General features: G+C 40.6%; 1 protein-coding gene across 4 annotated transcripts in view; it reads right to left on the bottom strand.

The window, feature by feature from the left end:
* Positions 1 to 853: 853 nt before the first annotated feature.
* The window catches only part of fhip1aa (FHF complex subunit HOOK interacting protein 1Aa), a 28,164-nt gene continuing 7,456 nt past the window's right edge, over positions 854 to 21,561 (bottom strand). For 3 of the 4 annotated variants that reach the window (XM_066660854.1, XM_066660853.1, XM_066660856.1), the window contains 12 exons: positions 16,883 to 17,102; positions 15,506 to 15,901; positions 15,019 to 15,312; positions 12,302 to 12,460; positions 11,831 to 11,917; positions 11,040 to 11,207; positions 10,336 to 10,415; positions 9,643 to 9,842; positions 7,683 to 8,618; positions 7,232 to 7,410; positions 4,519 to 4,639; positions 854 to 3,760 (listed from right to left, as the gene is read on the bottom strand). In XM_066660854.1, coding sequence (XP_066516951.1) covers positions 3,543 to 3,760; positions 4,519 to 4,639; positions 7,232 to 7,410; positions 7,683 to 8,618; positions 9,643 to 9,842; positions 10,336 to 10,415; positions 11,040 to 11,207; positions 11,831 to 11,917; positions 12,302 to 12,460; positions 15,019 to 15,312; positions 15,506 to 15,901; positions 16,883 to 16,987 — 2,943 coding nt within the window. In that variant the 5' untranslated portion in view covers positions 16,988 to 17,102 and the 3' untranslated portion in view covers positions 854 to 3,542. Of the gene's footprint in view, positions 3,761 to 4,518; positions 4,640 to 7,231; positions 7,411 to 7,682; positions 8,619 to 9,642; positions 9,843 to 10,335; positions 10,416 to 11,039; positions 11,208 to 11,830; positions 11,918 to 12,301; positions 12,461 to 15,018; positions 15,313 to 15,505; positions 15,902 to 16,882; positions 17,103 to 19,631; positions 19,889 to 21,561 lie in introns of those variants that run through there. The other variant, XM_066660855.1, reaches the window with a different exon arrangement.

Here is a 21,561-nt window from a genome sequence, read left to right as displayed (position 1 = left end):
CCACCTTCGAATTTGTAGCGCTGACTTTATTTTTTTGCACTGAAATTATGCATCTGAATTTTTTTTTCATATTCTGTCATATAAACACGCTCTGTTCACAGGGCCATTACAAAAAAATTCCACAGTAAAACTTTTTCATATTCAGGATATCAATAGTCTGTTATATTGTGTCTTCACTGAGCCTTTCACATTTTTGAGACACTTTGAAAACAAAGAGATAATATCCGCGGAAGGAAGCTAAACGTGTAGTTTTTCCACGGTGTGGAAGTTGTGGTCGTATTTCGCCATCTAGCGGCGAAAGAATGGAACTACTGCACCATTTAAGGTGAAAGAGAAAATCCTCATGAATCGATTGCTCATCCTTGGTGACCCGGATGTGAACTGTGAATATTTTTTTGTAACTCGTATTTTGGAATCTGAAGTTCGTCCGTTGAATTTGAGCAACTTCGAAATATATTGTTTGAATTTTTTTGAGCTTGAATTTTTTATCTGAATTTATTAACCTTGAATAATAACAGTGAAAACGTGTTCTTGAAAATTCACGAGTTCTATTCAAGAGCGATTATATTCAGAATATTTCAAAGTCTGAGACAGATTTGCTTCCACACACTGCCGCCTTTCCTTTCAATATTCTTTCTTCTCCTTTCTCATGACTTCCCCATTTCTTTGTCATGTGTACAATGGGAGTGTCACGTCAGCTATACTGGGTGTGTTGTGTCTCCATGGTTACAGTGAGTGTCTTGTTGCCATAGCTACAGTGTGAGTGTTGAAGCACTTTACCCTGCTAGTTCCCCCCAGGTTTAAAGCAGACGATCAGCCGATACACACAGCCCTCAACCACGAATAAGAGGAAAAGGGATCTTTATTCACAAGGGTTTTTTTGTGCGTTTCAGAGCACGTTACATTCATTTAGATCACATTAAAAAGGCCAGTTTTACAGATTTAACTAATAAATCTCAATAGATTGTCATTTCATGCAGTTTTACTCCCTGAACACTACAATCATTTACAAAAGTAACAGAACATCGCAATTAGTCTTTGTTTTACAGCTGTAAAAAATATACCCGATTTAAAAAAAAAAAAACCAATTTACATTACATTTTTTAATGTAATTACTCAGTAACAAATAGCATTTGATCAAAATGATCAGACCTATAGTACATTGTATGGCATATTTCATTCCTTCACGAAGAACAATTTTAATTAAAAATTCTAATTTTGACATTTAGATTTTTAAAAATTATTTATTTTTTGAGAGTTCACTATAAAATTATTACTTATGAAAGACGGTGTACTAAAATTAAGGCATCAAGAGCACTTTTTGCTGTTAACATTACCTTTGATTTATAAATGTAATCAGGCTCCTCCCACACATGTTCTTTCATAGTTACTGTTGCTAGGTTAAACAAGCTTTGCAGAACACTGGTGAAAACTCCATTTAAACTAATGAGAGACTGTAGAGATTACAGTCACTGTGTAATGTTAGGTTTTTAGCTGCTAAGCTGCATTTTGTTATTGTAGCGAATCTAAACTACGCAAGATGGGTGTGGGGTGGGGGGTTGGGGGGGGGGGCAATAGCTAAACCCACTACCATCGCTAACACAATGACATTAAATTTCAGCAAACTTGGAGAACAGTTAAATCAGCTAAACCAGGAGAAAACTGCGAATCTCCCTGAGGCTGTTACTTACTTAATGAACCAGAACCATACAAATGATAAAACTTGGATTTTTAAAGTATAAAACACTTGTAAATGTCAAATAATAACGTTGTTGTCTTTTTTGCCCCTGAAACTTTAGTTGTGCTCTAAATTTTGTCATTCGATTGAACAGGATTTTTTCAACTCTTGCTGCAGTAGCTACAAAACAATCAGGGAATTTGTGAATAATTGCAGGAAAAACTAGAACAAGTCTAATGGTGTTGTACGTGTATTTAACATTGCATCAACTTACTCTCCACCCAAACTAAATGTGTGCACAGTTTATATACAACCGAACTGTATGTTTGGTGCAGATACACATCACTCTGTCATTAACAGTTGTAGCTAAGAAGACAAAGAAATACACAAGGGAACTCTGTAATAAAATCTTCAGTGAAAAAATATGGCGTCTCTATACAAAACAAGTTAAATACCCTCCCCCACTGAAAACAACAATCCCAACTAATGATTACAGTGATTCTGACAGCGCCAACATCAAACATTTAACTAAAAAAAACACAAACATGTGCAAAGTACTCTGACAAGGGCCTGACTGAAAAAAATACAGTTTTGATGCGTTTTTTTTTTTTTTTAGAAATTACACTTGACCTGTTGTTGTTGTTTACAAAATGCACACAGTCAACTGTTCATCGTGTCCCTCTTATTACTAATACAACGTTTAAAAGACGTCACCAAAACAAAACCTTAAAGGAGCAATAGTTATTTTTTCATGTTACCAAACAGACGTTGTACTGACACCTAGTGGCCTGGAGGCACCAATGATTCTGTATTAGGTTTATTTTAAACATCGCCGTGCACTCTGTGGAACACCTGAATGTAATCTATTCTTTGTTAACATGTTTATCTCCGTTAAACAAGCAAACGTCTGTAGAAACAGCTGCAGCATTGTACTGTAGATAAGAGGAAGAAGGCACTGCTTTCTATAATTAAGGCCATTACATTACAGTTGTGTGCGCTGGTGCCCTGTTCAAGTTTTTGTTTAGTTTTTTCATTTTCTAAGTGAAAATAACTGAACACATCCTCTACAGAGAACACAATTTACTTATGTTTTACTGAATTTAACAATCTGGGGAGATCTAATCATAAATACAATAAAAAATGAGACCCGTGCAAATGTTTTGGCACTTAATATATTTTATGTTTTAGTTATATATTAATTTTTTAAACTCAGTAAATAAATACAAATGATTTAGAAAATGAAATCCCCTTTTCTACTTCAATAAGTTCCAGAAATCCTCGTTGTTCCTTCATAATTAGAGTAGCTGATAAGTCCAAGGATCAGGGGAATCACAAGAGGAAATGTTCACTTTCATTCACTTAGAAAATAAACAAGGCCGGGACGCCATTACAGATGATTTAATCACATCCCCTCCTGCGGATACTAGGCTGGATGTTCTCCTCTTTCAGTCTTTGGTGTGGAGTATTCAGCGTATTTGGGTCAACCTGCCCCTTCACTGCAACCAGACAATCACTGAATGTAATGTTCCTCTGTACATCGAACTGAGTCTGAGCATAAAAAGGTTTGAAGTAGACCCTAAAGGCTGAAAACTGAAACCCCTTCCGTGTCTAACCATAAAAATAAGCTGTACAAAGACATCCATGGGTTCAAGAGGTATTTTCTTTATGGAGTAGTACTGAGAGCTTCGGATTAAAAAAAACATAAATCTAAAATGTTTTAAAGCAGTGAAATGTACAGTGGTCCACAGAAGCAAGCTTAAAAAACAAACAACAAAAAACAAAAACAGTGACCTAATAACGTTTAATACGAGAACAGAAATTTGTACTTTGTGTTTTGCCGCTCTGGACCACCGTACCGATGTCTTTACTCCTCTGTGGGATGGTGGGAGAGTATGGAGTGTTCCTGAGCGATAGCCGCTAGCTCTTTGAGGAACTCTGTGAAGATGACTGTGGCATAGACCTCAGTTCTGTTTGGGGGAATTATGGTTTTGGGCTGGACGTTCAGGTTCTTCAGGGTTCTTCCTGCGCTGAAACCAGAGAACCGCTCTGTATTCTGAGGGCTTTTGGAGCCTGGAAGGAAATCTAAACCAGAGATTAATCGGTTAGTTTTCTGTTGTAATAAAATGGTCGATTAAATAATGGAATAAACAAAATTTAATCTAAGAAACCAAGCTCAAGTTATTTAGATTTTCTCTTTTCATGAATACAATGCATTATATTATATACAGGAGGTCCTCGGGTTACGTCAGTCCCGAGTTACGATGTTTCGTGGTTACGACACATCTCCCATTTACTGTATAAAGTCTTGTTTCGACGTAAGTGGTTTTGCGTCGTAAACGTCGTAACGTGAACTTCGTGTGTGGTGTGTACGGCGCGGCGGAAGAATGCACGGTTACGTGGCTCGGGACCGAGGAGGATAGGTGTTAGGATATGACAAGTGCTTACAGTATATTATTTACGTACAGTATGTACGTATGTTCCGACTTACACCGAAAATCGGTTTACGACGCGACGTAGGAACGGATCAACGTCGTAAGTCGACGACCCCCTGTAGATGGTAGAGTTACACTGTTTACTTTATTAAATTATATCATTTATTATTGGTATTACTACATTTACATTCTACATGAGCTTATTCTCTACACCATATAAATGTGTACCAAATGGTAAGAAGTTACTTGAGTTATATTTATTACGTAAAGGGAACTTCCCCTCAACTTTCTTAAATATTTTTTATTTAAGCTTAGTGTAAGACTACAATAAATTATTATATGTATTTCACCAGCTTCTGTTAGTACTTACACCAAGCAAAAAAACACTTATTAAAGCTATATAAAGACCTTGAGCTCTGAGGGAAGTCTCTCTGGCGAGCAAACACTGCTGAGCCGCTGTGAGGAGTTCTGGGAAGTCCTTCCTTGTTGCTGACAGCTGCTCAATCTGGTTTTTCACAGAGGCCAGGACCTGCAGCAAAATATAACCATTTTTAAAAGTGTGTAAAATTAAAACAGCAATAGGTAAGAGTCAAAATATGCAACGTCTAGTGGATATGTCGGTAAACATACAATTAAATTGAAACATTGTGGAGCCACTTGCTAATCCTGCCCATGAACCCAGTGCTGTCCCTACAATTCTATGGTGGCTAGTGGTGTTCTGTTTAAGTTCTATTTGAGTGTATTTAACACGACTTCACTCTGGACCAATTAGCCAAAGTTGTTTATTAACTCTGTGACTCCACCCACCCAAGCCAACGTCTGTTTTCACTGCTGCCCAGTCACAGGTGGAACCAGGATAAAGACCAGAACCAGCTAGTTCCCGAACATCATCTTCCTCAGGCCGTCAGGCTGCTTTATTAGTCAGTAGCACAGTGCACCAGTCCACAGTCTGGTACAAACAGACCCCACCACACACACTCGGGTTTTTATCCTGCATTTTAGCTTTTTGTTTACTTACTGGAACCCTAACCCTAACCAATAGCTCAGTCTATGGGGCTGAATCAATGACATACGTTTTTGAATCTGAATTTAGAATATTTAAATTATATTTGTTTCAATATTTTAAATTTATTTTTTATTAAATTTTTTTAAAAAATAAATTTTTTTTGTACGGCAAAATTGAAAAAATATTGAAATTTTTAAAATTGAAATTTTGCTGTGAAAATATTCAGATTTGAAAATTTCACATTTAAAAAAATCTGATTATTAAAATTAAGAGTAAAACAAAAAGTCTGATTTAAAAAATAAAAAAATACAGACCAACAAATTCAAGTCTAAAGATTTCAGATTGCAATTTTAGATGAGGCCTCCATTACACACGGCACTAAGAAGCCTGCAGGTTGACTCTTGGCCTAGATTCGTATTTTTAAAATTTTTCAATTCTGAATATTCTACCACGGGCGGCACGGTGGTGCAGCAGGTTAGTGTCGCAGTCACACAGCTCCAGGGGCCTGGAGGTTGTGGGTTCGATTCCCGCTCCGGGTGACTGTCTGTGAGGAGTGTGGTGTGTTCTCCCTGTGTCTGCGTGGGTTTCCTCCGGGTGACCATCTGTGAGGAGTGTGGTGTGTTTTCTGTGTCTGCGTGGGTTTCCTCCGAGTGACTGTCTGTGAGGAGTGTGGTGTGTTCTCCCTGTGTCTGCGTGGGTTTCCTCAGGGTGCTTTGGTTACCTCTCACAGTCCAAAAACACACGTTGGTAGGTGGATTGGTGACTCAAAAGTGTCCGTAGGTGTGAGTGTGTGAGTGAATGTGTGTGTGTGTGTGTTGCCCTGTGAAGGACTGGCGCCCCCTCCAGGGTGTTTTCCCGCCTTGCGCCCAATGATTCCAGGTAGGCTCTGGACCCACCGTGACCCTGAACTGGATAAGGGTTACAGACAATGAATGAATGGATACTCTACCACCATAAAATTTCAAGTTTATCAGTGCCATCCAAAATTAATTCAAATTTAAAATATTCAGACAAATGTAATTCAAATATTCAATCCAATCACACTGTACCCATCAAATGACTTTTCTCTCCACTCACCTTCCAACAATACACTTTGAATTTATACCTTATCTAAAGCTCACATTCGATAGTAATATGACTATTTAGTTATATATATAACCTGGAGTTTGAAAAATATAAATTATCAAATCAAAATGATCATTAAATAACAGTTTTTTTGTGTATTCACTGCAAACGTGCATTAGTGGAAGTTTCGTTATATGACATTTCTCGTGAATTGATTCAGAATTTAAAAGAAAATGATTCAAAGAATCATTTACCATTTTCCTCTTCTACACCAAGCTGTGAGATTACAGTCTTTATGACGTTAAAACACAGTGTTTAACACGCTGACATTACTGTAAAAAAGGCTGAAGGAAATGTATAAGATCTGCTGATGAATATAAATGATGATTACATCCGTAATGGTTCAAGTCAGAAGCTTCTTCTAATGAGGCTTTTTTTGTTTTTAAAGAAAGAACAGACATGAGATTAACTCCTTCCTGTGCTTTATCAGAGACTGCTGCAGAACATCATTCAGTCTGATTCTCTTTCATCTCGTCTCCGTCCCGCCCTCTGATGTGTGTCTGCTGCTGCTTCATTTGATTTTCTTGTTTACAAACCGAGCTGTGCTGTAAATTATGTATGAGACCCAGAGGAACGCTGTTACACCAGCTCTGGATCCAGGAGACAGGGATGAGCCTTGTTTCTCACCATTTTGGGAAGTTTGTGGTTTGTTTTCTGAGCTTTGGAGGGATTCCTCACTCTCCTTTCTGTCACATTGTGAGTGATTAGAGATAATAACATTCACATACTGAATTATAATCTGTAGGGGGTCACTCACACAATGTGGAAAATGGCCCAAAACAAAGGAAATCCCCCACCTTGAGTGGGTGTGTCCCAACATTTGACTGGTACTGTATGTGTGGGTGGTAATGACCCTATACTGAGGAGACTGTTAAGGACTGTTAGTTTCTGACTAATTGTAGTGATCTATGTAATAGTCAAGTGTCAATCTTGATTCCAGTCGATCCCTGTACTGTATTAACAATTGTGGGACGATTGGAGGTGCCGTACCTGATAGAGAGATCGGACGCTGGGCTGGAAGACCATGTTTGTATTGAGCAGAAAGGAGCGCAGTAAAGGCTGAGGATAGGCCGCTAACTGAGCCATGATTCCAGTCAACAACAGATTCACAGGCAGAGAATTATCCAACATGTTCTCCAAGCGAGAGAGTAATACACTCACAAACGGACCTGCACAAACACAAACACACAGACACATAGCAAGTGAAGGTCAAGACCGTCCTTTGTGTGGCCTGAGTAGATCCAGACTCATTACTGAGATGCTCACACAATGTAAAACAGCAGCTGGTGAAATAAGGCTTAAAACAAATATTCTTGACTTCAAATGTTAATATTGGACAGAAATGCTGTAATGAGACACGTCTAAATGCTTCTAAAACATTTTCAAATTCTACTGCAGCTTTTTAATTATGCATTATTATGTATTTAAACAGGAAGAATACCAGTGAAAGGAATGGAATGGTTCCTGCTGCCACCGTGAGGCTTGGTCCCAAAGGGCGAGGAGATCTTTTCTGGTTCGGGTGTTTCTGCTGAGAACGAGCTGAAGTCCACTTCACCATCCTCTTCCATCGGCTCTACCGGACTCTTCGGGTCTTTGTCGGATTTTATCGGACTGCTAGCTTCAGCTACAAGAGTCCGGATTAATTCCTCGTACTGAGTGACCAAGTCTTCTCCTTCTGGAGATCTGGAATGAGTTGGATGGGCTCCATCCTTGTCTTTGGAGTGAGTTGCATCTGTGGAGTTCTGATTGATGTTCAAACCATTACAGACTTGAGGTTTCTTGTCTGATGAGTCAGACTCAGTATTCTGAATATGATTTCCCGTTTTTTCAGTCTTTTCCAAAATGTGGTTGGGCTTAACCATAGCAGAGTCTTGAGCATCCTGCTGAGCCACTAAGTTATACACCAGTACATCATTCTGGAAATCGGACTCCTCAATATAGGAACCTTTAACAATCATAATCGCAGTCCTCCGTAATTCCTGTATGTGTTTAGGAGGCTCCTCTGGGACTTTTGTCTCTTCTTCTGTCTTTTCTTGACCGGAACCAGCATCGTAGCTGTCATCCCACTCCAGCTCGAGTCCAGATGCAGCAGTGAGGTCGGCAAGAGTCTGAGAGTTGACCTGAGTCCCTTTCGGCCTCTGGGGGGCGCTTAAAGGCCTGATCCGAAACCCCTCTTCTGGCTGGTATTGGTCAGGAGGTGGGTTTTCTCCATCATACGGAGCAGACCACACTCTGCATGCCTTCAAACAGCTGCTAATCCGATTCCTGGCATCAGACAAATAGTGCAGGTAACTGACGTCTAAGTAAACCTCACAGCCAATCACACAGGAGTCACCGGGGTCTTCATCCTCTCCACCCATGAACGCATGCATCGTTTCTGAAAAATCAATACATATCTAATTGTAACAGCGAGTGGCTTTAAAAGCACACCAATGAAAACTTACTTATCAAATTTTTGCAGTTATCAGAATATTCAAATATGAATTCTCAAAATGGGGCGGAGGTCTACCGTTACTCAGGAAACAGTCAACACCAAACTTATAAACTCCTTAAAGGCAATGTCTATGATTGTGTGGAACTGTAGTTCACTCTGGTTTGTTTACATTCGGAAGCTCAGTATGGTTTAAGGTAGAACGGTATGTTAGAGGAAAAAACGACTGTTGTTGTTGATGAGTGAGAGAGAGAGAGGTGGAGGGAGGAAGCCTAGCATGTGTGACTGAGCCACTTTGTTTTTGTGTTTTTACTTATCTATATACACTTGACATTAGACCAGTTTCCATCACTCTAACAGACTGGAGAGATATCAAATGGTGAGTACATATCTTTCTTTGATTTACACCATGAATATCCCAGGGAATACAGAATATTATGGTATGTATAAATAAAGTAGTCGTGTGGGAAACATTCAGGTGAAAACCTGCTGAAGCTTTCCTGTCGACTCAATTTGCAGAAAACAAAGTGAAACTATAGAACAAAGGGAACTGCAGGCACTTCAGCAATCTGAGGAACATCTGATCCTAATATACTCTGTCAAGTTTTTACTAATCACCAGCACGAGTCTGAGAAAAGACCAGCGTGTCAGTTCACAGTTCATCAGAAAATCTGAAGAAACTGATACCAAACATTAAACTAGTTCTATTACAATTAAGACCTAAAATGATGCCATATCATAATTATTAAAGAGAATAAAGTTATATCCAAAATGAATTCTAGTAAAACTAATATTCATAACAGTACATTCTAAAGATTGCACAGTTAAATATTTTATTCCATTAATTATTTGTATTAGCTAGTTATTATTCAAAATGATTACTGAATGAAATAAAAAACATTAAAAAAGCTGTGTGATTCTGTGATACTGTGAGGTGTATAATAATATTTTAGTGTATCGTGTACAATACCAGTGTTGCTCTGCTGTGACGCGTGGTTGTGTTTGGACCAGAGGATGGATTGAAGGTGGCGGAGAGGTGGAGGGCTGGTCTCTGGGGAGCAGCAGGATGGAGTTAAGGCAAGGATTTTCCCAGCAGATACAGAGTAACAGTCTCTCTCTTTCAGAACACACCTCTGACTCAGCATCATGTGATTACATGGGATCAGATACCTGCATGAAACGGAACATTAATAACAATAACTACAACTTAATATGAAGAAGGAGAAGAACAGGAATATGAAGATGAAGTAGTAGTTCATATACCATGCTTCACACACACACACACACACACACACACACACACACACACACACACACACACACACACACACTTTATAGTACCCAATTTGTGGCCACCCACTGCAGGTTTTGTTTAACCCACAGTTGAACAGGCCTGTGTTCACTGCAATGTCTCACAGTCTAATACTATGTAAATGCTATGTAAATAGTTGGTAAACTCCACACAAACATGTAGTGACAAACACCACGTGAGCTCAACCTTACTAAACTATGAGCGATAGAGACAGAGCACATATGAAATGGAAGGAAGCTAACGCAGAGGGTGCTTGGAACTTTTGACATTTACTATAAAAATATTGTGGTCCACAGTAGTTTGAATTTGCAGATGAGGAACCTGCCGATACAGAGGGCTCACTGTACTCACTTTAGGATGAGCTGGAGCATTACATCCTCACAGTAAAGGCCAATCAGAGTCTGAAAAAGAGCCAGGGACACCGTCCCCAACTGAATCACAGGAGAAATTAGTTAGTCATTTAAGTAATTACACGTTCATTAGTATGTAAAATGAACTCAGTATCAACAGATGTCAAAAAGGTCTTTACACACCAAAAACAATGCATTTGGGCATCGATAAATTAATCTAAGTTCACATACTACATACAGAACTGATCGTATCTTTCACGTCCAACACATTAAACAACAGAAACTGGTCATTTCACATTCTGTTGAGCTCTTGGAAATGTTCACCAGGTTTAGCTCACTTCACCAGTGGGATATTTATTAACACAATGAGCTTAGACTAGGGTACAGAGATATAACGTTATATGTAAGTGTTCTCAAAATGTTTCAGCTCCTGACTGACGCAGTTTAAACTCTCCTTCGAACTTTGACAATTTCCAAAATAGAAAGTAATCTACCCGTGTTTGCTTTTGAAAGGGCTTTAGAGCATCATTTGTTTTTGTTTGGCTGTACGCATCACAAAAAACAACCATTGGCACTCCTTGTGTGTATAGTTTTGATGTCAAAAATGATGTATTATGTATTATACCAAATAATCACCAAGTTCTGTGTGCAAAGTCCTTCAGGCCCAAAGTGACCAGTTGTACAACAGTTCTTTAGAATTTGTACCTGGAAAGGTGTGTTAATGCGACTGACAAGTGTGTCCAGGATGTGGACATTGTCATGGCGATGGAGGAGGATGAAGCTGAGAAAGGTGTGAAGAAGAGCAGGTTCAGTTACACTCCGCAAAAACAGGTCCAGGTACGCAGTGGTGGTCATCACTTCCTCCAAGGTCAGCTACAAAAAAAACACAATCGCTGAATGAACACAGCTATTCTATATATAAATATAGAATATATATATATATCATAAAGTATATATTTAAGCTAAGAATACAGCAATAAACCACTTCTTTACAGTGATTTAATAACAGCCAAGTAGTGTTAGTTTTTGTGTAGTGGAAATGTAGTATAAAGGGGGTCCTCGACTTACGACGTTGATCCGTTCCTACGTCGCGTCGTAAACCGATTTTTTGTTGAAGTCGGAACATACGTACATACTGTATGTAAATAACGTACGGTAAGCACTTATCCTATCCTAACACCTATCCTCCTCGGTCCTGAGCCGTGTAGCCGTGTATTCTTCCGCCGCGCCGCACACACCACACACGAAGTTCACGTTACGACGTTTACGACGCAAAACCACTTACGTCGAAACAAGGCTTTATACAGTAAATGGGAGATGTGTCATAACTACAAAACATCGTAACTCGGGACTGACGTAACCCGAGGACCTCCTGTATTTTATGTAGAGTCTAATTTTTCTTCAATTAATCTAACTTTTTTCCTAATTTAAGAAACATTCAGGCTCTCTATTGCATCATAAATAGTAAGAAACCTGTACTGCCAGAGGACACTCACTTTATGCAGTGCTGGGGCTACAACAGGAACTAGAAAACCATTAAATATGTAACCAACCAGCTGATCTCTAATGGATGGATGAGCAACCTGCAGAAAAAAACAAAACAGCATCTGCGTTAATGAGTGGACCCACAGCAAAATAAAATAACAATGTATTAAATGTATAAAGTACACTTGTGTATAGAATTCCAAATTACAAACCCACACCAACCATTTCTATTTATTATAGTTATCAGTGTATTATAATGGAGTTAATGGTTGTGACATCACAACCATATTGAAGTCAAAATGGCCACAATTTTGCAGCAGTTACCATACATGATATATGAACTCTTTTTGAAACACTACACCAATAACCCAAAAAAAAAAGAAGTACATCTACTTTTCCTTTACTTTCTCATGTCTTTCTCCGCCTCCTATCCGTCTCAATGATAACTAGTCTAAAAATGAACTGTCACAAGGTGTGCTTACCTGCATGACTGCATTACAGAACTCAAGGGAGTTGAGGAACTGGATGAGAGCGGGCACCTGTTGCCAGTCTTCCCTGTTTATGCAGTGCCAGTCTTCACTGGGCACTTCCATTTTCGTGGGTAAAGATGAATAGAGTCCACTCAAACCTGTGGCTAACACCTAGACAGATGCACACGCACGCGCACGCACGCACACACGCACACACACACACACACACACACACACACACACACACACACACACACACACACACACACACACACACACACACACACACACACAGAGAGAGTCAGAAATTAACAACGAAATAAACATAAGCTATCCACTGTCCTCCAAATACACTCAAATGGCAGATTTCTATTGCTTTTCCTTAGCAGAAATGGTGCTTTCAAATGAATGTAAAAAAATGGCAAAAATGGAGATATGAGGTGTTAACCTCAGTGACATAGGAAGGTTTGTGTGTGTGTGTGTGTGTGTGTGTGTGTGTGTGTGTATGTGATTTATGGACATGGGATGAGGCCGTTTCGTGAGAAAGGCCCAGGTTTGCCTCAGCCAACTAAATTTGAGTACCAGATGAAGTTTGTAATGCTATATAATTATATAATTGTATAATGCTTCTGTTCCCTCAGGCAACACAGCTCAGAACAGGTAAAGAGGGTGTGTGTATGTGATGGAGTTTTATCTGAATAAACACCTTATAGTTGTGATTGACGGTTGGATCTCCATCTGTTTAAGCGTGATACATTCCCTAATAATACACTAATCCCTGGCGCCATTATATAACCAACCACAGCACACATGCACCAACACGGCTCCAACACACACCTTTACATTCAAGTTTAGACCTGATTATTTTACCTGTGCACATCCCGACTATGCTCGTAGAACATCCAGTTCAATGGTCAACTCTAAGCTAATGATAAGGTCTCCATGCCCAATTCCCAATGCCAAGTGCTGGCTGTAGGGTTAAGTACTGAAGTGCGATACGACGAACATGCAAATATTTTCAGGAGCACTTCCTGTAACAGTTTGTTTAGGATTCAGAACTTGTGACTGACACTTGTTTGATGAGTACAGGGTTTTCGTCTCATCCGAGCCAGTACAGCCAGTTCTGGGCTTGTTTGTTTTGCCCTGTTAAACAATAAAAGTGTAATTTGACGCACAGTGAACATGTTCATTTTTATCTGCATCATCATTTCACACAGCATCCACCTTCGGGAAACAACCTTCCACAGCCAACATTATCAAATCAGTGTGAATTTGGTGTAGAACTTTACAAAGAATAGTTACTGGAGCAAACACACAGACGCCGCTTAAAACAACAGGCATTTTAAAGACCTGAGTGTGTCTGTGTGTTCTGACTGTATGCGCTGCAAAAAATTAAATCTAAGCAAGTAAAACTTACTTAACTCTAGTCAAAATATGTAGCGTTACTCATTTGGGAATTGTTGTAAGAATATAATAAGTGTGTCTACAGTAAGTGTCTTATTCCAGTGGCAGATATTTTTGCTTCTTTTAAGCATCATTTTATGTTATTTTTTGAATTAAAAAAAAATATCTGTCAATGGAATAACACAGTTTACCCATTTAAGTTTAACCATTTAAAGGGTTAATAATTCTGAAACTGAAAGCCAAAGGAGAAAAGTAAAAATACTGCAAATAACCTCTCAGTTTTCTTTACTACATTTGGCCATTCACTGATGTAAACAAATGTTAGTGGATCACGTCTGTTACAGAGCTTCACAGAGCACAATTTTAAAGTAAAAAACATTTCTGTGTGTCAGCTTTTTCCCCCGATGACTCCTTCTTTGTATTCAACATTCTATTATAATTTATACATCAGTGTAAATGACAGTATAACAGCATAATCCATGTAATACGAGGTGTGGTATAAGGTAATCCATTGTGTGGATTGGGTTTTATATATACAATGTGTTGGGCTGGAAATATTAAATTATTTTAATTTCGTCTGTTAAATCTAGTAGGGCGGCACGGTGGTGCAGCAGGTAGGTGTCGCAGTCACACAGCTCCAGGGGCCTGGAGGTTGTGGGTTCGATTCCCGCTCCGGGTGACTGTCTGTGAGGAGTGTGGTGTGTTCTCCCTGTGTCTGCGTGGGTTTCCTCCGGGTGACTGTCTGTGAGGAGTGTGGTGTGTTCTCCCTGTGTCTGTGTGGGTTTCCTCCGGGTGACTGTCTGTGAGGAGTGTGGTGTGTTCTCCCTGTGTCTGCTTGGGTTTCCTCCGGGTGCTCGGTTTCCTCCCACAGTCCAAAAACACACGTTGGTAGGTGGATTGGTGACTCAAAAGTGACCGTAGGTGTGAATGTGTGTGTGTGTGTGTGTGTGTGGCGCCCCCTCCAAGGTGTATTCCCACCTTGCGCCCAATGATTCCAGGTAGGCTCTGGACCCACCGTGACCCTGAACTGGATAAGGGTTACAGATAATGAATGAATGAATGTTATCTAATGCTTCATTTGACGCGTCTATGCTCAGTCTTTAATACAGTACTTTTTTTTTTTTTTTTTTTAACAGCTGGTTATCAGGAGTTTTATAAAAATATAAGAACTACAACATTCTGAAATGTTGACTAAATGTCGTGGACATACACAAAGACACAAGAAACAAGCTAAAAGCTCTTCCCAAAACAGAAATATACACCATTTTCAGAAGTTAACATCTATTCAAGATAAAATGAGGTTATATTCAGATGAAATCTTTTACCGGACAGAAGTAGGTGTTCTCTGCAATGTGTTTGGCCACTAGGCAGTTTTCTGCAGACAGGGCCATGATGAGGAGCAGAGCGTCCCTGGCCTGCTGGCCCACAGCACCTTCTCTGTGCAAGAAGGGGATCAGCAGCGAGAAGATCAGGAAGTTGGCTGCACCCTGGTCCTCGCTGGTGTGGAAGAACAGCTCCAAGATGGATGGGTCTCTGGCCAGAACGCAGCATAGCTGGTTCAACAGCAACACAAGCTCTGCCTCCACAGTGCCGGCTGTACCCGCTATACCCACTGTACCCTGCAGCACACAGACAACAATGAAGATTTATTTTATTTCACTGAGTATGCTACATGTACACAGCATTTGTCTGTGTGAAAGCAGTAGGGCTGGACCACACAGGTAGCCATTTGTGTGATTATAAAAGAAATATTAATGAATACAGCAACCCCAGACTATTCTGTGAACCCTTATTCCTCTGATGAATGCATACCACAGTTCCAGAGCAGGCGGACAACAGCATCATGAGTGGTCTGAGGATGGGTTTGTGATGTAGCAGCGGTTGTCTGGCTTGACCTATCAGCATCTCGTACATCTTCAGCTGATCCAGCTTCATCTCATCGGTGAACTCTCTCCTCAAGCTCCAGATAAAGAGCCTCTCCATCACATTCTCCATCACCACAAACTCCAGGATGGGTCCCATGGCCCCGTTCTCTCCACTTGGCTCCTCCATTAGCAGCAGTAGCATGTGCTCCACATAATTCTGCACTGCACTTGCCTCATCGCTCGGGATCGTCCCGGCACGCAGGACACTGGGACCAATGGCCATCCCCAGACCACCACCACTGACACTTCGTAAAGGGTCATGCTTCTCCAGGATCTTCACCACCTTAAAGAGAGAGGGAGAGAGAGAGAGCAAAATATAGATAGAGAGAAAAAAAGAAAGAAAGAAAGAGAGAAAGAAAGTGCAAGAGAGAGAAAGAAAGAGGAGATAAAGAGTGAGAGAAAGAAAGAGTGAGAGAGAGGAGATAGAGAGAGAGAGAGAGAGAAAGAAAGAGAAAAAAGAGAAAGAAAGAAAGAGAGAGAAAAGAGAAAGAGAGCAAAAGAGAGATAGAGAGAAAATAAGAAAGAGAGAGAAAGTGCAAGAGAGAGAAAGAAAGAAAGAAGGAGAGAGGAGATAAAGAGTGAGAGAAAGAAAGAGTGAGAGAGGAGATAAAGAGAGAGAAAAAAGAGAGAGAAAGAAAGAAAGAGAGAGAGGGAAAAAAAGAGAGAGAGACAGAGTGCGAAAGAAAGATAAAGAGAGAGAGAAAGAAAGAAAGAGAGAGAAAAAAGAAAGAGAGAAAAAAGGAAGAGAGAGAATGACAGAGAGAGCGAGAGATAGAGAGAGAAAAAGAGAGAAAGGGAGAGAGAGAGAGAGAGAGAGAGAGGGTGAGAGAATGAAAAAGAAAAGATTTAACAGCACTTTTACAGCATCAATTATATTGCATACAATTTTGTGTACTGTAATAATGTCCCTCTCTATTTTAAATGTGCTGTTAAAGTAAAAACAAAAATTGCAATAATAGAAAGTGGTTAAAATGTAAAAATGTATGATCATACGTTTACAAAAGAAAGACAAATTACGATGATGAAGAAAAAGACCATGAAGACGGAGAAAATGATAAAACTGGTGACAAGGAAGAAGAACACAAAGGCAAAGAAAATGAAGAGGACAAGGACAAAATAAAGGACAAAGCTAAAGACGATGAGGATAAAAAATGACGAGAACAAAGAAAACAACAAATAAAAAAAATACCATTTTGTGGAAGAGAATCCACAATAAAGCAATAAACAACATGTGAACATTTATTCCGACAGATCCGGTGTTTACCTGAGCCCAGTGGTTTTTAAAGACGATCATACAGGTCTCAGGATCCACCCCCTTCAACACCATGGTCTGACCTGCCCGAGCCCCCCTGGCCACAACAGACGCCATCGCACTCTCAGAGCATCCTGTGTGTTCGCTACAGACGGGGGGTCCTCACTGCGTCATGTGTATTACAGAGCGAGTCCTCACAGCATTCTTAATAAAAGGGAATACCATCCAGCACCTAAAAGATAAACAAAACAGAGAAGGACTTAATATGACACACTTTATCCCCATAAAACTAGGCTTAAGACAAGAGCTACAGCCAAACGTCTACTTCAGAGGGGTTCAACACTGACACTTACTTTTCCCTCCCTTTCCACGGCTAATGAAATAATAACATTAAAAAACAATCGAGAAAATGCTCTACAAAGTCACGTTACATTTGTAATAATACACTTTAAGGCAACCCTACACATTCACCGAGTAAACAGAGGTCATACAGAGGTGATAAACCTTGGGACATGACATTAACACAGTCCTGTTCTCACCGGTGACATTTTAATGACATACAGCCTTCCATTTTTAGAAAGGAGATCTCACAGTGCGCACACAATCCACCAAAACAATAATATGAGTAGCTGTAAGTGGAGTGTGTGTGTGTGTGTGTGTGTCCCCGTCTAGGCCCATTTTCTCCTCCTGGCCTCCACGCAGCTATGAAAGGAATGTGAGCCGAGAAACAGAGAAACTGACTCAGGAAAAACATTTCTGAAGAATGAACTGAATCCCCCAGCAGCTGGAAGCACTTATTAAAGATGAATTCCTCTCATTTTGTTCTGAATTCCTCCATAATTCAAAGTGTAAGCTCTAAACAAAGTGATGGACCGTAGTTTGGTTTGAAGCGGTCGATAGTAAAGAAGGCTGTGGACACAAACTCGGCCCAGTGTTGGTGAATGGAACCAGACTTCTCCGTGGGTACGACCCAAACCCAGGGAGGGGGTGTTTCTTTGTCTTACGTCAGTGTCTTTTACAAACGTTTACTCTACTGTTAACTGTGTGAGGAGACTTTAGAGGACGACGTCTGGATCCATTGCCAACAATTCTGACTCTGGAAGTTTCTCTACACCGTGTTTTTTTTTTGGTGTTTGGTGTTTTTTTTGTGGGCAGCACGGAGGCTTAGTGGTGAGCACGTTCGCCTCTCAGCGCTGAGATCTTGGGTTCAAGTCCCATCTGGGAGGAGTTTCCATGTTCTCCCTGTGTCTGTGTGGGTTTCCTCCGGGGGCTCCGGTTTCCTCCCACAGTCCAAAACCATGGAAAGTAGGTGAATTGGCTTCTGTCTAATAACTGTCCTGGTGTGTGAGTGAATGAGTGTGTGCCCAGATATGGATTGGCGCTGTGTCCTGGGTGAAACCCTAGTGCCTGGTGCAGTCCTCCAAGTGGACGGTCGAGAGTACGCTGTGAGTGTTTGGCTGCCGCTTCTCACCAGTGTGTGTGTGGATTGAGTGTTCTGAGTCGCGTGGATTGTAAAGCGTCCTTGGGTTTCTAGAAAGGCGCTATATAAGTGTAAAGATAGATTATGGATGGATGGATGGATGGATGGATGACAGACAGACAGACAGACAGATAGATAGAAAGAACAATAGATATATAGATAGAACGATAGATAGATAGATAGAACGATAGATAGAAAGAACGATAGATAGATAGAACGATAGATAGATAGATAGAGACAGATAGATAGAACGATAAGGATAAAACAATAGATAGATAGATAGATAGATAGATAGATAGATAGATAGATAGACAGATAATTAGCACACAGTACACTTTTCACACATGCAGCATGTTTCCCTTTACGTAATTCAGACTGAAATAAATAAGTCTGTACGGGAGGACAGCTATTTTCAGTTTAAAATTAAACCCACACAGAACATCTCACCTGAAACTGAGAGATTCCTCTAACACGCACGCACACACGCACACACACACAGAGTCTGTCTCAGAGTCCAGATCATACTCTGTGGTTCCCCTATAATCATATTCTATAGGGGCATGTTCTCTATAACTGTGCACTAATCAGGACTAGTATTTCACACGGTCCGATGTAAATTAGAAGGACTCTTTACAGTCGCCAGTAGAGTGTGGATTTGTGTAATACACAGCTGTATGCAGAATTCTGAACATCCTCGTTAAATCACACCGGGCTCTAAGTCTGACAGCTGTGCTACGGCCACCGCGACCTGAAGAGTCCCTCTGTCTCCCCGGTTATGAGCGAACAATATATCAGCTGTATTTACATGGCGTTTACAGCTGAACAGACGCTGAGCCATACGCTAAACCCACAGACAGAACAGATGTGTCTCAAACAACGAGCCCCGTATTACGACCCACGCAGAGAGGTCAACCGTCCACAAACATTCATTGTCAAGCTTTAGACACAACTCTCTCCAGCCAATCAATGGACAGAACTTAGAGCGGGCTTGAATTTCCAACCAATCGCACGCTTTTATCGTTAAAAGTGTAAAGAAGGACCCCTTTTAAAAAAACAGAGGCATATGGAACAGACTTGGGCTTCAGAGAATTATATTTAAAGCTACATCTGGCCAAAAATATTCACATTAGAATAACTGCAAACACATTTTAACTTTATAAACACCTGGAAAGAGTGTATCCATGTGTTTCTGACTTGTTGTAAAGTTTAAAGTATAGTTTTTCCAAGAAAAGAGCCCTTTAAAAACTACAACTCAAACTACATTTCAAAATCCTTTCTTACCTTTGTCTGAACGGAGCAGAGAGTAAATCCTTCTACACACTGCTTTATCAACTCCAAAGGGACCCAGAGAATTCAAGTCCAAGTTTAAACCAATCCCATAAATCCCATAAAATCCAGAAAGAGTAAAAAACACTGCGATGGAAGACTAGAGAGAGTCTGAGAAATGAAAAAGCAGGTTTTGTGTAGGAGAACGATGTCAGAGGGACAGTGTGTGTCTCTGTGTGTAGGAGTGTGTGAGGAGTGAGTAAGACGCTCCAGTAACGATTACAACCCGGGAGTGGGAATGAGGAATAGAGAGAGAGAGTGAGGGGGAGGAGAAGGACAGTGAGAGAGAGAGAGAGAGAGAGAGAGAGAGAGGGAGAGGGAGAGAGAGAGGGAGGAGAAAGACAGTGAGAGAGAGGGAGAGAGAGAGAGAGAGAAAGAGGGGAGGAGAAAGACACAGAGAGAGAGAGAGAGAGAGGGAGAGGGAGGGAGAGAGAGAGAGGTGGGAGGAGTTTATTTTAATGTTCATAAGAACAGAGAATTTTTCTGAATGAAAATGTGCCCTCTCAAGAATGTACGAAAAACTCTCCAATTTCACACAGCAAACAAAATCTCATTCACCGAGTGTCTCTCACACACACACACACACACACACACACACACACACACACACACACACACACACACACACACACACACACACACACCCCAAAATCTGTACACACCTCTTATTATGAACGAGTCCAGCTGCTTTAAAAGGGGTCATATTCCCCCTTTTTCCAGCACAGTCCTGGAGTCTTAAATGAACCATCTGTGATTGTTTGCGTCAAATTACCACAAGGATATCCCCCTGTGTAAAAAGCAATGTTCAGAACGACACACACAGCTCTCACACACAGTGCAAAGCAGTAAGGGGCAAGGCACAAAGAAGCTTGGGCTTAGCATGTCCTTTTTTAGCTAGTTCCTTCTCCGCTTATTCTTTCTGGATCCACACAGCTCTCTCATTTCTCCATTCTTGTTTTCTCACGGTTCCGCTCCAGTCGTGTCTGTTTTACATGGTTCAACCCCACCCTTCACATGAACGCTGCGATGGGAGATGCTCAGACGAGGGGTGGTATAAATGATGTGCTTGCACTTGACTTATGAAGCGGAGCGAAATCATTTTATCCCATGTTTTGACCTCGTCAGCCCAGAAAAATAAAAAGGATTGGGTGGTCTTGTTCCACAGTGCGACTGCGGTCAGGCTCCAACTCTCGTACTGAACATGTGACTTTTCTAAATACGTCCCCTTTAATCTGCATCTGTCGTAAACACTGATGAGACAGGCCACTCTGGAGCAGCTACACAAGGGTGCGAGGCTGGCCGTGGGGGAGTTAAACCTGAGCACCGAGTGGGAACAGCAGCGGAACCGTGTTCTCAGGAGAGATGGAGCCTGGAGCAGGGTCAGTGATCCAGAACTAAGGGGCCAACATTATTAGCACATCTCATTAAAGGTTTAGTGAATTCCATCAAACCCTCAGCGATGTTTCAAAGTCAGAAACAGTAGAGGATGTTACCTCAGGAAAGAGGAACAAACTACTTTTTAATATTCTTCATTTCAGCAGATATTTTGGATCACCGGGGTCTGCAAATAAAGGGTTAATTATTTATTTATATTTTGAATTCAGGAAGTCACATTTCTAAAAGTCTGCTACTGAACCATACTTCAGATTCCAAACAGATTTGACTGATTAACTACATTTTTGTTGTGAGTAATTCCTTTAAGACTCAGGGACTCAGTATGTGGTGTAGCTCAAAAGAGAGATCAAACACAGCTATTTAAAGCAGAATTAAACCCAAACAATCCAAAGGCATGCGTCAGAGGAACCAATAAGAGCTAAGGTTCAGACATCTACTCCACATTCAAGAACAAAGACAAAGAAATAGGACAAATGTCTGGTCTTTTTTG

This window comes from Hoplias malabaricus, chromosome 2 (genome assembly GCF_029633855.1).
Source record: "Hoplias malabaricus isolate fHopMal1 chromosome 2, fHopMal1.hap1, whole genome shotgun sequence".
Taxonomy (NCBI): Eukaryota; Metazoa; Chordata; class Actinopteri; order Characiformes; family Erythrinidae; genus Hoplias; species Hoplias malabaricus.
The sequence above is the reverse complement of the archived record's forward strand: the minus strand, read 5'-3'. Positions and strand labels throughout refer to the sequence as shown.